Here is an 18131-nt window from a genome sequence, read left to right as displayed (position 1 = left end):
ATGACATGAAACATGGAACGTTGCCACTATATACTTCTCATACAACAATCCCAACAGTGATTCTACAACTCTGTCACAGTGTCTCTGACATTTTTTCCTTTACCTCTCACACACACACACACACACATTTATACCAGGGGTCTGCAACCTTTAGGCTGGCTTTACACGACAACACTCCCAGGTGAAACTGACAAAATATTTTATCAGATGTGCCTTTCGTTAAGACGCAAACGGCGTCACGCTGGCTATCCTCCCGTACGCATTGACGTCTGATCCATGTGCAGTACAGCCAAACAACACTTTGAAATAAATGAAAATGTGACAGGATGGACAGGACATGAAGTCGCATATTTTAGTGGACAAAATATTAAACCACTTTCATTTATCGCCTCTATCTCTAAAAAAGAAGTGTTCACTTTTAAAGAATTCATGAAAACTAAATAAAACATAAACATGGTGTTTGTTTGTTTTTTCAAAGGCGCTGCAGAGCCACGTGTTGCAAACCCCTGATTCATACACACTGGTATGCCAGATGCCAGATGATGAAGACTTTCATAATCACATTCTCCATGCGTAGATTAAGGCTTCGACGAGACGTTTGTAATTGCATAGATATAAACAGAAAACCATTCTCCTGTTATCATTTCTTAAGTAGATTTTTTTTCTTCACATATTCTCTAATATTAATAATCTAACAGCCACAAATGTACACAAAAATCAACTGTCAATCAAATATATATATAAGCCAGACCAGTGGCTGCCAGAGTGAAAATGGTGCAGTAGTTTAAGGCTGTCATTTGGTTTTATTTACAATTCAGGCCAGTGATTGAGAAGCCACAGTCCTCACAGTTTATAAACTGACATGATGTTTTTCTTCAAGGACAAACTTTGTGGCCTTTTGATTTTCAGGATTTAACTACAGTACAGCAGCTCATCATCAGAGTTGGCAATAACACTGCTTTCAAAAACTGGACTATGAAGACAAGCAGACGTCTGCTTCAGGCTTTCATCCCCGTCGCTGATGGTGCACAGATGAGGACGGAGGGAGGGAAGTGGGCGTCGGACGTTAAACAGCCACTATTTAAACCCCTCCCACGTCATGTCCGACATGATCCCTCTGCTCATCCGGCTGATGCCGGCCAGCTTGACTTTGGCGCGGGCCGTCCACGTGACGGAATCAGTGGAGTCTGAAAGGTTAGCGTAGCGGGAAGAGTCCTCCTCTGCGCCCTGTCCTCCCCACGAGGCCAATTCCAGTGGAAGGCCTAAAGACTCGGGGGGAGACTCCTGCGAGTCCTCGTTGTCTTCTGGGGCTTCGTCGGTCACTGACTCGTTTAAGTTCTCCAGCTGAGGCGGCTCCCAGCCCTCCATCTTCTCCAGCTTTTTGGAGGGCGATATCTGCCTCATAGTCATGGAGACGCTCTCCCAGAAACAGAGGCCCTTCTCTGGTTTCTCTTTCTTGTCCTTGTCCTTTTCATCATCTTTGATTTTCTTGTGCGACCTTTAAAGAAGAAGATGATGTTAAAGCTGCTGCCAACCACACAAACAGTTTAGCATCAATTAAAAAAGTATTAAGCAGTTCTTCTAAAAACAGGAGTGATGGATGGCGGCCAGCAGGGGAACATTCCCCATATGCTGAGGAGCCATTCTATAGGAAGTCTCCTTTGTTTGTCACAGCATGGTGATTCATTTCAGTTTTCCTCTTCGTACTCGGGTCCACTTCCCTGAGGACTCTGAGAATTCATAACTGCAGGCGAACACAGCTCTGCTTTCCATATAAACAAATGCAAGTGGTTGGACATGACTCCCATTATTCCCAGCCTGTTTTTGTAAATGTTTGTGCTTCGTGCACTTGACCGCTCGGGTACATGAACTTGGGCAGGTCTTACATACGTTTCAATAGCAGATTGTCGCATCAATACTTATAAGGATTAACCCTTTAACACCGAGCATATCACAGATGATGCGTTTGCGAAAGTGCACTTTGCATTACCGTAATTACGTAAAAATACTAACGGTTTCTGAAAGCTGAGAAGTTGCTTCTTAACATCCATGTGTGGTTATTATGGTAATTTCACTCGCGCTGTTGCGATTAATCTGTCGATTATTTTCTCGATGAATCGGTTGGTTCATAAAATGACATAAAATGTTAAAAAACGTTGATCAGTGTTCGTCAAACCTGGAAATCAAAATAGTTGCCGATTAATTTAGTAATCGATTAATAATCGATTAATCGGTTCAGCTCTAGAAAAAAATCGCCTGGACATGCTGTAATTTTTCATTTTTTGGCCTGTTTTTGGGACAAAAACTCAAACAAATGTTATTTTAAATATGTACACTATTTTAACATGCAGTTAATTGTAAATAACTGACAGATATAGAAAGTTATTCTGGATTAATGGGGGAAAGCACTTGCAGGACGTTCTCTGGACCTTTTTATGGTTAAGTCCAGACAGACATTTTGCTTAATTTGAATTTAAGGCATATAAGGGATGTTAAATGCGCTTAGATTGTGACTGAATTGCCTTGAACATGTCCACTGGCTGGGAAACTCTGGGAATACATCAACATTCAAGTGCTGTACTTGGGGAAATTTAGAAGTGCGTGTACAAACATAAGTGCTGCTATTTTATACTTTCAATTTTAGTTTTGTTTGACAACTAAAGTAAACTATTTAGCAGATTTACAAGCAGATACATAAATAAATGTTCAAATTTATAAACGTTGAAGGATCAGTCATTATAATAATCCCATACTATTCAACGTGTGAAAGCTCACCCTCTGCGGTCGGCCAGCTTCACTCCGGTCAACAGAAAGTGCTCGTCGTCTTTGGAGGAGAGCATCTTCTTTTCCTTCCTCTCCTTCTTGGACATGATCTTTTTCACCTTGGCCTCCTGACAGAAACCAGCAGACAAAAGACAATTTGTGTTTTTGCATTTCAGCAGACCTGAAATAACTCGCATCACCCGCTGCATGTTTGATTCTAATCTTTGATGTCTACTTTCCCTGCAGATAATCATTCTGTAAGGTCGGCTACACAAGAAGTTGGAGACGTGAACTTCCTCAACTTCACTCCATAATACCTTATTGGGGCAGCTGAGGATCAGTGGTAGAGCGGGACCAGTTACTGGGCAAGACACTTAACTCCAAGTTGGTTGTATGAATGAATGAATGAATGAGGGATGTCAGATTAAAAAAAACATACTATACGGACAAAAATATTCGTACACCTGACCATACAGGGACTGTAATGATATATTCAAATAGATATACAGTACTTTACTATGGAGTTGTTCCCTCTTTGGATGACTTTCCTCATGTTTCAGTGGGGATTTGTATCCATTTATTCTGTAGAGCAGTACCTAAAAGGAATACTTGAGTAGAAGTCCAAGTATTTTACCAGAAAATGACTTTGGTAGAAGTTGATGTCACTTTTTTATAATACTACATAAGTAAAAGTCTTTAAAGTATATGACATGTACTATATAAGTATCAAAATCATTTTCTGATATAAAATGTACTTAGGTTTTAGAAGTACTGTAAATGTATTTTTAAAAAAAAGTGAATTGGAGGTTTGAGCCATTGTCTTTCAACTGGAAGGATGTGGGTTCAATTCCTGGCTCTGCTAGTCTATATGTGTCCTTGAGCAAGACACTTAACCCCATGTTGAAGAATGTGTATGAAAGATGTGCAAATGGGTGAATAGTAAAACTAGTTTAAAGCAGCTCATCTAGATAGATAGATAGATAGATAGATAGATAGATAGATAGATAGATAGATAGATAGATAGATAGATAGATATTCAAAATCCTACAGCCTCAATATATAAAGATATAAAAAGTGGGTCTGGTAAAAAAAAAAAAAATACTTCTATTGACTGCTGTTTTTGGACTTCGCCTTTTATGCATCCCAGTTATGAGCTGAGCACTATCTCGATTGGATGTTCCTGTGTCAGTCAGGAAATCCTGAGGCCTTTGAAGAACTCGACTGTTTCCTCACACCTCATAAAGAGCATGGCAGTAATACAACATAAACTAAAACACATTATAATCTATGTGGATTTAACTTTAATCCAGCTCCAGCCCAGGTGTGACCTTGCACAACGGCACAGTTTGCTGCAAAAGACATAGTCACAGCAAAGGAACAAAGGGGCTTGAACGGCACTGGCTGCTCAGTGAAGTTTGGCACATTCCAGCGGAAGACCCTGCACCCCCTCTGAAACTCCACTGGACTCCCCCATCACATCAAAATTCCTCCTCCTCCCAGTGAGACACAAATCCCCCTCCACAGTGATTATGAAATGGACTTTTTGGCTCCGTTTCTCTCACTGTCAGAAAAGAATTCTTATAATCAACGATCAAGGTCATAACGTTAACGCTCACTTAACGTCCATTCCTGTCTGTGCTTTGTTACTCATCAAGGTATCGTCAGGATTATCAGCTTTATCAAATGAACATATTTGACCCCGGACAACCCTGCTCTTTTGTTTCCCCACTGTATATTTTACCAAGCGTGAAGGTGCTCTATTCAAAGAGCTGTGTTCAAGACAACAAGTAAACACATTGCTGGACATGAAAGTGGTCACTTTTCAGACCGAACAGGATCATAACAGTTTGTCCTATATGTGCACAGGATGCACAAACTCTTTGTTTCATTTACTGCACACGGGAAAATATTCAAGGATCCCGCTCGTGACCTCAGTCGTCTCGTATCCAAAACTATTTGACATTTACTGGATTTGTTAAAAATTGTAGCTTACTCTAACGGTGGTATTTCACGAGGAGACAGGCACTAAGCTGATAAAATGAAAAAACAAATCCTCCTCCTCTGCTCAACCTCCCATCGCGATGAACATGCCTGTGGACGAGAGCGCTGCCAGTTTTCTTACAGAGTTTATTACATTCACAAAACTTCATCTGAGCCGCTTTATCCCATCATCAGGTATAAACTAGATTTGCTGTACTTTCAGAAAACAGCGATGCCAAAGAGAGATTGTGTGCGTTTCTGAATTCCAGCGTGGTATTATGTGCTACATGCATGTGTGCACATACAGAGAGAGAAAGCCTGAATGGCCCATTCACCATTCACTTCAGCATTAACCTGCAGGCCAAGAGATCCAAAAACAGCTCAATGCCCAGTAATCTCTCCTTAGCCAGAAAGTAGGTGAACCAAGCGGCTCATTGAGACTGGGGCTGTGTGCACGAGCTTCACCTTCATGTCCACGCTTGACAGAACAATAGAGCTCCTGTTGGGCCAAATCCTTCCATCCATATGTCTGAGTAAAGAGCTGAGGGATTAGAGATTTATTCCAGATACTGTATGAGTATGTTTTTTGAATAAAATGCACAAGGGTCTTATTCTCAGGAGACAAACATACGATATAACAAACAACAATTAGTCACGGACGGACGGAAATACAGTAAGACAAGTGGAGCAGATTAAAATGCATTGAAGAGCAGGAACAAGTTTACGGAGATTTCTTCAAATGCCCTTAAAGATCGTTTGAAGTCCCCCAATGGAATCAAACTGGACAACTTTAGATCCCGTTAAAGGTGCCATATGTAAGAATGTGGCCAAAAATGGTTACTACATTTAAATTCAAAATACCGAGGTCTTCTAGGTTTCGTTTTCTGACGTAACTGGCAACCTGTGGTTGCTCAGCAGCAGAGACACTACTGACTGCAATGATTGGTAGACTGCGGTAGGTGGCACCACATGCCAAAACATGATTTCAAAACACAAACATGATTTGCAGTCTGCAAAATATTTTTTTTTTTGTTGGTGAATTCAGTTTGTTATATGAACATTATTCTTGAGTCTCTGTGACATATTAGGAGGATTTTATGACCAGTTGCTTTAGATTTATTACATAATGCACCTTTAAGTGATCCATGTTGAAGGGGCAGAGTAAGAAAATGCCAATCTATATCACTTACATGCTTACTTCTCTCTCGTCTTAAGTCAAAAACATGGGATAAAATGTCTACTACTTACAGCTCATAATGGAAAAAGAAAAGTGCCCCTTAAATCCCTCAACTCTTAACTCAGACATATGAATGGTTGGAAGAATTCGGCCCAACAGGAGCTCTATTGTTCTGTCAAGCGTGGAGATGGTGAAGGCATATCTCCCTCTCGAGGTTTCAAAGACACTGATCTATGCTTTTATAACATCTCGGCTGGATTATTGTAATTCTCCGTATGTGGCCTCAGAGCAGTCATCTACGCAACGGCTCCAGCTATAAGTCCAGAACGCCGCCGCTCGCCTTTTGACAGGGAAGAAAAAAAAAGAAGAGAGACCACATCACACCAGCGTTGCGCTCCCTCCACTGGCTTCCTATCCATTTTAGGTCTGAGGTCTTCTTCTGTATCTGCCCCCAAACTATGGAATGATTTACCCTTCCATTGCAATTAAATCTGCAATTTAAATCACTTTTAAAGACCAACTTCTTCTCCTTGGCCTTCACTTCAGGATGAGAATAGTCAACCATGACACTTCTGTCTAGATTGATGACCTCCGCCATGGAGGTATACGTTTTCGCCGGAGTTTGTTAGTTTGTCTTTTGGCAACATAACTCGGAAAGTCATGACTGGATTTAGATGAAATTCTCAGGAAATTTCTGCTATGGGACCAGAAATAAGTGATTAAAATTTGGGTGTGATCCGTAGGGGGGAGGGGTGGTGGTCTGAGCTGCCTTGGTGGAGGTCTGTGCTCTCTGAGTGCTTTTCTAGTTTTAAATGTGCTCTAGACATAAAGTCAACTTGACCTGACATCGGTCTGACTAAATTACACATTTTAAAAACCTTCAGTGACAACTTCTCAGACCAGTGAGCGCAGTAAAGCCTCATTATTCAGCAACAGGAAGCAGCTAATGTTTTCCTTTGGACGCGTGATTTGCATAATCGTCAGACATTTTAGGGAGAAACTCATTTTCCGAGTCATGTCACGCTCCACCAAAGTGTTTCCACAACTATTCCTTCAACAAGTTGTTTCTCATTTTGATTTAAAAGTTGTCTAACGATTGAATTTGTAGCTGAAATACAATCCAGTGTGTTGCAATAAATATCTAATAAGTTATTTTATTGAAAAATGAGCCGTCCTGACAGCTATACTGCGCCAGTTTAGAAATGAGTCACATTATGGCTCTGCTGGTATCTTTTAGGGTTTATTAAAGATGTTTTGAATATATTGCTTGATAACAGTCTTTGTGTATGTAAAGTGAATCAGCCTCTTACAGCTACAGGTGATCTCCGCTCTATGTGCCCTAATACGAGCATAAAACCACCAAGAGTGGACGAGTTGTCGCCGGCTGTTCACAGTGTCAAGAGAGGTGGTTATTTTCAGACTTGTTTTTCTTCCACAGTCATTGTTCACATCCATAAGGCCCAGCTCCTCGAAGGAATGCTGCATTTCCTTCCCTTCTCCAGCCCAGCCGTCGCAGTCCTCACAAACAGAGCAGGTCATTGGAATGTGTCTCCCCGTGAAATAACCTACAGTGACTATACAGTACATACGATAAGAAGAACTCTTCAGAGTTCAGACATGACCTCACCTTTAATTGTTATTAATAATTTATTCTCTCAGGAACAAAGACGAGCAGCAGACAATCTTTTTCCCAAGCTGCTGCATTAGATAAACTGGCCCCAAATGATAAAACTGTTATTTACAAATGCTACGTTCATAGGGATTGACCGATGATTGCGATTATTTTTGACAGTAATTGCGATTGCAATATGATTTGTAATATGAGAGAGAATACTAATTTTTTCATCCTTTTCATTGGAATAACATATTTAAAAATGATTACTGTGATATTTGTGCAGATCTGTGAGAAACCAATAATTAACAATATTGAATCCAAAATGGTAGTTGGACAAATTTTGGCTTGAATAAATATTGCTCAAAGCGCAGTAGGTCATACTGTATTGTGATGTAACTCAATGAATTATTCAGCCCTACATGCATCTATAAGATGTTCTCTTCCACACTCTACTTGGATCGTGTTACCTGTGTTGAGTTTTAAACCAACAGTGAGCAGTTTTAGGTTAAAGGTACAGTGTGTAGGATTTAGTATTTGAATCAGAACTGCTTTGCCAAGTCTTTCCTGACAAAGATAATACATTTCTAAGCTAATATTACGGTTTTATCAGGAAAAAAGTTTGTTTACCATATGGAAAATCATCTGAATGCTAATTCTTACCCCATAGCAATGCAATACATGTGTATGATGATACTACAGACAGTAGTGATGGTCAAAACAACAAACATAAGACATGAGAATGATCCTGACTTAAAGGACTCATATTATACCCTATTTCTCCAAGTTAAACTAGTTCCCCGTTGTCCTAATGAACATGTCTGTGACATGCTTTGGTCAAAATACCATAAGGATGAAGCATCAAAGCAGTTTAATCTCCCTGCCAAAACAGCCCTGTTCAGAATGCTCGGTTTAGTGGTATCTATTTAGGTCCACCTTAGAAAAAAGTCAAAGTAAACTTAAGGGACAGGAAATGACATCAGCCACAGAGGCTACTGGGAGCTAACAGCAGTTAGCATTTGGAAAAGTGATCATTTGCAGGCTCTAGCAGGCACATTGCCGTAATATATAACCTGTATCCACTGGACAGATAAATCCTCTGAGGCTGGAAGTTTGTGTAGAACTCTGTGCTGCACTGTGGAGCCAAGAACAGAACTTTTCGCAGACTTCATGGACTTCCTGTTTTCGGATACCGTTGCCCTCACCTCGCCAGCACTTTACGGACAAACAGAGCTCAGCGAGACAACAATTCACAGAATTAAGCGCACTGTGACGTCCCAATGACCGCGGAAGTCAACATCGCGTGTTTCATCTCCTGTACTTAGACTGAGGAGGACCACAAAAACATGAGCAAGTCATCTTTTTTCACACTTTGGCGACTGGTAGGGCCTCCAGAGTCCCACATATAAGGATTTAAAAAGCTGATTTTGCATAATATGTCACCTCTAAATAAAAGTGACCTCACTCCAAAGCAACCAGTTTTAGTATAAGGGACACACACACACACACTTGTGAGTCATATCAACAAACAGAATGATTTTCCAGTGATAAGCTCGAGGATAATGCAGACGATGATAGCTGGAGGCCGGCCGTACGTGTTTATAGATAAACACTGCAGCTGTCCTCTGACCCTCGTGTGCACTGTGAGACACTGATCATGTGACGCGAAGGAACCGTCTGTATGAGTGCGTGTCCTTAAGCGAATGTAAAGGTTTCTCTGGCCAATCCGGTTCACACAAAAATAAGCGTGACGTCACAAAAGTGAGATAATGAGCGTGTGCATGCTGTGTTTTTGGTCAGTGTGCGAGAAGATAAGAGTGTGTTGGGTGAGTGCATATCTTTGGGGAGTCACCACTGTCAGTGGTAAAGTGAGTATATGTTTAGGAGTGTGTGTGTGTGTGTGAGCTGTTTACCTTTGATACACCAGTGACAGCTTCCTCTTCCTCTCCTTCTATATCTTTGTCCTGAGAGAGACACACATACAAGCAGTGAGTTAACACAAATAGCAACCTCCCAACACACACACACACACAGCAAAGATGCGTGAGTGTTGAGTGTGCACAGGCTTTCCTGCAACAGGGAAACCTTTTTAGAGCTGTAACACAAACATACTATGTTTGGATGGATGGATGGATGGATGAGTGGATGGATGGACGGGTGAGGCGGGAGCTCAGAGGAAAACACTCACACAAAAGAGAGCAGAAAAATCCTTGACCTGCTGCTTCAACAGTAATATTTGGGTGTATGGACAGAGTTATTTTGGTTCCATTGTGCTTCTCTTCTTTTTTTCTATATTTCCTTTGCACAATATTTGAGTTACATAGTGTATATTTAAAGGTCCACACCTTAAAGTCAACAACTGAAGTTAATGAAGTCTTAACTTTAAACAGACTTTTTGTGTTCTCATGGGCCTGCATTAAAATGCAATCCTGTGCAGAAGTCAGCTAATGCAATAAAACAATAATAGTTTTATTGTTTTATTGCAAAAAGCTAATAAAAGTAATATTAGTAGTATTTAAAGTACCCAATATTGTTTTAGGGTTTAAAAGCAGCTGCTAAAAGCCTCGTGGAGGAGTGTATGGTTGGTTATGGAGAAGGTAACACCTGCATTTGCAAGATCGGCTGAGGATTTTTGTTTATTGTTAAGAGTTAACTGTTCTTTACGTTCTTGTATATAGATACAGTTTTCTAAATATAGATACAGTTTTTCTATTTTTGTCTATTTTCCCACCGGTAAATCGATTTTCACTGTGTTCACCTTGGGAAGTTGGACAAGTTTGTACTTTTTTTTAGAATATAACTTCAACTAGATAGATTTTGTAGCATTGGTGCAAATTCGCCAAAAACGCCCTTCGTTTTCGCCTTCAATCCAAAATGGCGGCCTTCCTGTAGGATTTACAGGACACTTGTCATCGACTTTTATTTAGGGCCCAACCTAATTAATGCGTGTACCAAGTGTCGTTCATGTACATTAAACCCGATGAACTACTAGCACTTTTTTGCATCAGTTTAGCCCCTCCCACTTACATTTTCCATGCTTTCAACGACTTTAACATGCAATCAGGTCTGATGTGGGTGAAAATCTGTGAGTTTTGAGGCATGGGAGTTTTGAGGCGATTTATTCCACGGAATAATAATAATAAAAAAGAATTCCTTGCATTTCAATAGGGTTCAAACACAACTGTGCAAGACTCCTATTGAAATATGGCATCATTTACATGAATCCTGTACTATTATCTAACTATAAACCAGGAAAAATACTTGATTGTTGATTAGGTAGACAGTCTCGGGGGGGCATAGTCATGTTCATATATCTTCTTGGAATTTAGTGGCTTGTGACCACCGAGACAAAACAAAAACCTATTGAATTCAACACAATTTGCCTTGAGGGGCTTTACAGTCTGTACTGCAGTTAAATGACACCCTCCTTTCTTTAGACCCTCACATTGAGTGAGTTAAAACCCCCCCCCGTGCAGACGTGCAATAGGTGTCCACATGTGCAGAAACAAGTTCAGCAGATAAAACATCTTATTTCCAAAGATGTCTTGTGATTAATAGGCCAACGACAGCTCACATACATTACTCATGTTTTAATCTCCACAGCCATTGTTGTGTGCCGATTTATACACCTTTGAACACATCTGATTTGATTTGGACTCGCTCCACAGGATGGAAAAAAAAAAATGCAATTAAATCATTAGAAAAAGGGCAGCGACAAGTCATCAGACGCGCAGCTGAGCCCGCAGATTAGTGAAGTGGAGCCAGGATTCCAGTAAAAATGATCAAAGCCGTAAGAACTTCCAACATCTTACGACTCCACGAGGAGGAGGAGGAGGAATCGCGGATGGACATGTCTGTGCAAAGTCCACAGGGTCTCCAACCACCTGAGCGGATCAAAGCCGCACTCTCACACAGACTGTAGTGATTGTTGATTACTGTTGAGAGCATGAAAGCATTAACAAGTTGGAAAAGAGAGGAAAACTGTCGGTGAGGTGTGTGTGTGTGTGTGTGGTGGTGGTGGGGTGGGCTCTATCAGGGGGAGAGAGAGTGTAGTGTTTCTGAAAAATATGCTGCTAACAAGAGAAAGCAAGAGTTCTGCTTTCACCCCTCAGGGAGCAATTTCTCTCTCACACACACAAGCTCCTGCTGTCTCTCTTTACTCCTCCGAGGCAGGTGTGTAAATTATAGCAGCGTTGCTTTTCAAAAAAAAAAGTCAGATCACTTCTCGCCAGATTACTATGGCAATAAAGACGCGCGGTGAATTTCAATAACAAAGCACCGATTTCAATGAACAACAGGCCCCCCCCCCCTCCGCACCACCGTGTCTCAGTCTCCACAACAAGTGGAATCGGTATAATTCAAACACTCGATTTCAGAGACACAGACCGAGTCAGACAGAGGAAATAAAACATCTTGAGTGTATGAAACATATGAGGCTGTACAGCCTGCAGGTGGTGAGCTTAGCTTAACCCAAAACCTGGTCTCCATTCACACACTGGTGTCGGGGATGTAAGGAGAGACACCTCTTATTATTCCGACTCCAATAAGACGTTGATATGACCGAGGGCTTCTCCGTGTGGAGTTTGCATGTTCTGCCCAGTTTCCTCCCACCGTCCAAAATCATACAGAGGTTCAACGGACACTAAATTGACTATGGGATTGGAATCAGTATCTGTAATGTCAGTATTGTGACGTACAGAATGTCCAAAACTCCTCTATATTGCATGCTTCATTACTTTAAAAATGTAAATATGTAAAATGAGTCATGTTTGGGCTCAATATTTGTTATATAATAATATTTGAGAACTACGTCTTTGAAATGTGTTGTTAACAGCGTCATATTTCGCAAATGGCATAAAAATTGTTGTATCAGAATAATGCCGGTATTGGTAGATACTCAAGTTTGTGATATCGGTACCTGGACTGTAGCTGTGAATGTTCATCTGTGTGATGCACTGGCAACCCTTAAAGCTCTCATAGAGTGGTCCTGTTGCACATATATGTTAGTTATGGAGGTCTACTTACATACATTAACTTGTTTTTATGGTCAAAAACCTCCTAGTTGCTGTAAATGAGCCGATAGAAATCTCTCCTCACCGAAGCTCTCATCAGCCGCGTTGTTTCAGACCGAAATCTCACCCCCAGAAGAAGGACTGTGTTGTGATTGGCCAGCCAGCGTAGAGTCTTCCCAACTGTCTTGTGATTGGCCAATACCCGTAAGTGACGTAATTAGCACACCAGCTCTCAGAAGAGCAGCTCCCTGCCGCAGTCCCTTTTACGACTTTGTTGTCCTGATCTTCCTCAGCAGATATATTCTGACTTATACCTTCTGATCCTCATCGTCACCATTCAACGATTGAGACGTGCTCTGACCTTCATCTGTATCTTTCCACAAACCCACTTCACAAAGTAGTGGAACCCCCGTCAGTGGCATTACCGCAGTATTCAGGCATGTCACTGCTTAAGCCTTGGGCAAACATCACAGACTCACAGCTCGCTGGACTTCCTCAGAGAGCGTGAGCGGTGACGGAGCAAAGCTGAGACACTGGCTCTGCTGTCGCTCCTTGAGCTTAATAATATCCCTTTATCCTTGTGTGTGTCTGAGTCAACACAACGTAAAAGAAGACGATATACAGTTTCTTGCTATGACTACAGACTTACATAACATTTTGATTAAGTGTTATAAGACAGGAGACTACTACTTTGTGCAAGTGACAGTCAAAATAAACAGTTGTGGCCTTCAGATAAGAATAATGTGGCTGTGACTGGAAGGTGAAAGGTTCAAACCCTAGACCACCGGGATGAAAGAACCCTTTTTGGCTCCAGGTAGAACCTTTTTATAAAGATTCCACCTGGAACCCTTTTAAAACCCTTTATTTAGGAAAGGGGTTTTAAAGGGTTCTCTGGATCAAATCTTCGGGAAAGGGTTTTTCAGAAGCAAATGATTCCAGGTAGAACCTCAGCCCTTGTAGAAGGAACCTTTTGGAACCCTTATTTCTAAGAGTGAGAATGTGTTGTAACCTTTACATAGATAGTATTTATTTAAATATTATTGAATTGCTTTATAGAACCACTTTTTCTGACTTATATTCAGGTGATATATGTATACAAATCTTGCAAGTTAGACCTATTTCCCATGTGTACGACATCTATCAACAGAAATTGGACAAAAACACATTTATGATGGTGTTTTATGACCAGAAAATTAAGAATTGTTGCATTTTCTTAGCCTTAAAATTAGCTCTTTATATTATAAACAGATACTGTCATGTTGTACTGCCTTGTTTGTACTGTAGCCCACAATGGACAAATCAAACACTATCTTTTAGGATGGGCTTTTTGTGCTTTTAAAGCCATGTGCACTTGGATGGCAAACCAAAAACGTAACCAGGTGGCCGCAATATGCAACTTCACACCTAGAGGCCGCTAAATCCGACACACTGGTCCTTTACTGCTTTTACAGCAGAACAAAACACAAATGCAAACTTATTTCTTAGGTAGCCAATCTTCAAGCAAGAAATGTTATGTAATGGGACACTGGGTCAAAGGTCAACATGAATAACTTGATGGCTTTGATGACCTCAGGATCTCCACAACATTAATAAAAGACTAAATCAGTTTCCAATGCTTCAAAGAAACCATGATGCTGATGAAAAATGCTGCCGGTTATCTCTCTGTTGCTCAGCATCAGTCAGACCAGACAGTGTAACGAAAGCAATTTGAATAGGGAGAATAAGGAAAAGCCTGCCTGTCCAGACTGTGTTATCCTAACTTTATACCCTGACCTCATCCTGTACCATGCACTGCTGGGTAAAGTGTGTTTTACGACATTTTATTATCCCACCCCCGACCCCTGGATGTTCTTTACAGGCCGAGACTTTCCCAGGATTTCTGACAAGTCCCTGCTCTTTGCTCGAATCGGCTCCTATAGTTGGGAACAGAGTCAGAAACTGATCTCAGCGCAGCTCTTCGGAGGTGAGGACCACATACGTTGGTTCCCAGGGTGGAAGTTAAGAACGGTAAATAAAATCCAGCTGAGGGTCACAGATTTGTGACGTTATCACAACAGCAGATGAATAAGTGCTGGGATCATCTTTCCATTTATATTTAAACACCCAGTGAATGTTGTGAAAAAAGTCCACACCTGAACCTTGTCCATTCTGTTGGAATTTTATTGGAAATCTAATCTGCTGGTTAGAAACTGTCAACATTGCAAAGGATTTCAGGATCTCGACAAACAAATAAACATGTATGATTACTGCGTCCCGTAAAGCCAGGGCTGCTGGATGTGTGTGTGCAGAGGTGGAAAAAGTACTGAACAATTTTACTCAGGTAAAAGTACCACTATTTTAGATTTTACTTAAGTACAAGTAAAAATACTAGTCTAAAAATTTACTTAAAGTAGTAAAAAGTTGGGGTTCTTTCTTGTGTCGTGCAAAAAGGACAAGTGGACCAAAACCTTTACAAATTAAAGTGCTGACAAAAGAAAATATGTAAACACACAACGTATCAGTCAAAATGGGTCAAAGGTCACAAACACTTGCCAAAGTGTTCGGTGCGTGAATATTCATCTTTTAGATAACGTTGTTATGAATGGATGTCAATGCAGTGTCCTAAGAACAAACCAGTGTGTGTGCGTGTCCGTGTGTTTGTGTGTGCGTGTGTGTGCGTGTGTGGGTGTGTGCGTGTGTGCATGCGTGTGTGTGCGTGTGTGTTATCGTGGACACCCCCAACACCTTGACAGATCCCAGCTGCTTGAAAGTGCTGATACAGAGACCTCACAAATACTGGACTCTGCTCCTGCTCACCTGGTTCTGCACATTAACAAAGAGTGTGTGTGTGTGTGTGTGTGTGTGTGTGTGTGTGTGTGTGTGTGTGTGTGTGTGTGTGTGTGTGTGTGTGTGTGTGTGTGTGTGTGTGTGTGTGTGTGTGTGTGTGTGTGTGTGTGTGTGTGTGTGTGTGTTTTGATGTCTATCTTCCAAAGTTTCAAGTAACACAGATTGACAACTATTGTGAAAACAAAGACAAAGAACCAAACACAAACACAACAAAGTCAAGGGGGGGGTTCGTTGACTGACTGACTGCCAAACCTGGAGAGCAAAACTGCATCCAAAGTCTCTCTAAAATAAAATAAAATAAAAACATATTGTTTTCGAGTAGTGTTTATCTCTTTAACCTTTTTGTCGTTCCTGTCACTTTCTTCCTCAGTTGACATTTAACGACCTCTTCTTCCTGTTTAACTGTCATCATTATGTGTTCACTTTATATGAGATAGAAGAAAAATAGAATATAATAATAGATTGTTTTGTTTTGCTGTCTTCAAATAAGTGTCAAATTGTTGTGTTCATGTACTGAAGCAAACAAATACTTTGTTACTGTACTCAAGTACAAAATTCACGTATCTATCTGTACTTTACTTTGTTATTTTTTGTATTTCTGGCAACGTTTACTTTTACTCCACTACATTTCATCTAACTATCTTTATTACTCCTTTTACTACCAAAATAAATCAGAAGAAGAAGAGTTGGTATTATGGTCTGTATTTATATATACTCCATACTGCTATTCACACGCTTCAATATGGGCTTAAGTGTCTTGCTCAAGCACATACAGAGGCCAGGAATTGAACCCACAACCTTCTACACTCTTAGAAATAAAAGTGCTAAGTAGAACCATGTAAGGTTCTTCGGCTTGTCCTCATAGGAGAACCCTTTTTGGCTCCAAGTAGAACCTTTTTTATTAACCCTTTTAAAACCCTTTATTCAGGAAAGGGGTTTTAAAGGGTTCTCTGGAACAAAATGGTTCTAACTGGAACCATTAGTGTTACCAAGAACCCTTGAAAAACCCTTTCTTTGGAAAAGGGTTTTTCAGAAGCAAATGGTTCCAGGTAGAACCTCAGCCCTTGTAGAAGAACCCTTTTGGAACCCTTATTTCTAATAGTGTAGTTGAAAGACAATGCTTCCTAACACTGAGCCAACATGGCTCAATCCTAACTCCTCACTTTTTAACACTTTCACTACTAAAACTTAAGTACATTTTATATCAGAAAAGTACATTTGATACTTAACTACAGTAAATGTCATACACTTTAAGACTTACTGAAGTAATATTATGAAAAGTGACTTCAACTTAAGTCATTTTCTGGTAAGATATGCCTACTTTTACTCAAGTATCACTTTAATGTACTTTATACAAGACTGGACAACAGTCACAACAGGTGTAGGAATCATTATGAAATCTCAGTTATATATAGAGTTATATATTATAATTTTAACCTTAAACACACACACACACATGTATATATATCCGCGGCTGTGTTGCTGTTTCCCTGTCATCTGTCTCATTGTTACCTTGTAGGAGTGATGATGGTGCCAGGACATGTCGTCTTCCTCTGACGCATAATCCACCAGCACTTTACTCTTGCTTTTCTTAAACATATCTGAAACAATCCGTCTGACTTCTCTTAAAAAAGAAAAGTGAGTTTGGAGTGAAGTTTATCCCCGGACTCTTTGGTCACTTTCAGTCCGTTTTTTCTTCCTCTGGAGAGGTCGCGGCACCGGCGACGACGCAGCGCTGAGGCTGAATCCAGGAGTCTTCTTCTGAAAAGTGCTCAGTCAAATTTCGAGTTGTCAGTCGCTGGGTGACTTTTTCTTTAAATGTCGCTCGTCCCGCTGCTCGTTCCGTCAGTGATCGGCGTGTGTTTGGTGCGTTTTTACGCAGACAGACTCGACCACCTGGACTCTCCACAGCGTCGCTCCGCCCACATCCCCTCACTTTAGTGCTGCTCCTCCGGCTCTCAGTCTGTCTGTGGAGTTTTTGTTGCCATGGCAGAGGAAGCACAACGAGGATCTTACTCGTCTGTGGCAAAAAAAAAAAAGATTTTCACGTTGTCAGTGGCCAATAAGTAAAATAAATGATTAAAAACAAGAGCCTAAGCGTCAAGAGTCAAGTTTATTTCATCCATTTAAATGAAAAATACACATTTTATAAATAAAAAGATGAACATAACATACAAATCAACATCTCCAAGAATGTTTAACTTCAGAAAATAGTGTTATTCAGGCCTTAAAACATTTTCTAACTATATTTTGGTTTGAACTATAATACTAAATACTGTACTATAATCATTCAACAAAACATTATTTAAATATATACACATGTTATTTAACACATAACACATGTATAAAAAACATACATTCTATTCTAGGAGCCATATTCTTGGCTTAACAAGTACCGAACAATAACAAATACGAGCTCCCAGTACAAGTACACAAACAACTTGGCCTGTTTGATTTATTTCTAAATTCGGCACAGTTAAAACAATATGTGGAAGTACTAAGATGGGCTGTTCTGCTTAAAGGTCTTGACTTTTATCGCGTGAACCTCAAAATAAAGCAAACAATCTGAGATTAATCTACAGGATCAGGGTTTTTCTTAAGAAATGTTTGAGAGAAAGGGTTTTTTTTGTCTGTGGGTGTGTTAATCTTATCTCTTCCAGTTGACTGATGTCACATTTACTGCAGACAGAAGCTGATGTATATAGATTAAAATACTGTTTTGTCCTGTACCTAAAGATTTAAAGACAACTGTTAGCCCCCC

General features: G+C 40.4%; 1 protein-coding gene across 1 annotated transcript; it reads right to left on the bottom strand.

The window, feature by feature from the left end:
- Positions 1–1077: 1077 nt before the first annotated feature.
- On the bottom strand, positions 1078–16969 carry LOC310935274 (testis development-related protein; the record flags this gene model as incomplete). The annotated part of the gene is made up of 4 exons (XM_083899132.1): positions 1078–1498; positions 2776–2891; positions 9446–9496; positions 16883–16969. The coding sequence occupies 4 exons, from the start codon at positions 16967–16969 to the stop codon at positions 1078–1080; spliced, it is 675 nt and encodes a 224-aa protein (XP_083755258.1).
- Positions 16970–18131: the final 1162 nt, after the last annotated feature.

The sequence above is a fragment of the Microchirus variegatus genome (assembly GCF_963457635.1).
Source record: "Microchirus variegatus genome assembly, chromosome: 12".
Taxonomy (NCBI): domain Eukaryota; kingdom Metazoa; phylum Chordata; class Actinopteri; order Pleuronectiformes; family Soleidae; genus Microchirus; species Microchirus variegatus.
Note: the sequence above shows the minus strand (reverse complement) of the source record. Positions and strands in the feature narration are given on the sequence as shown.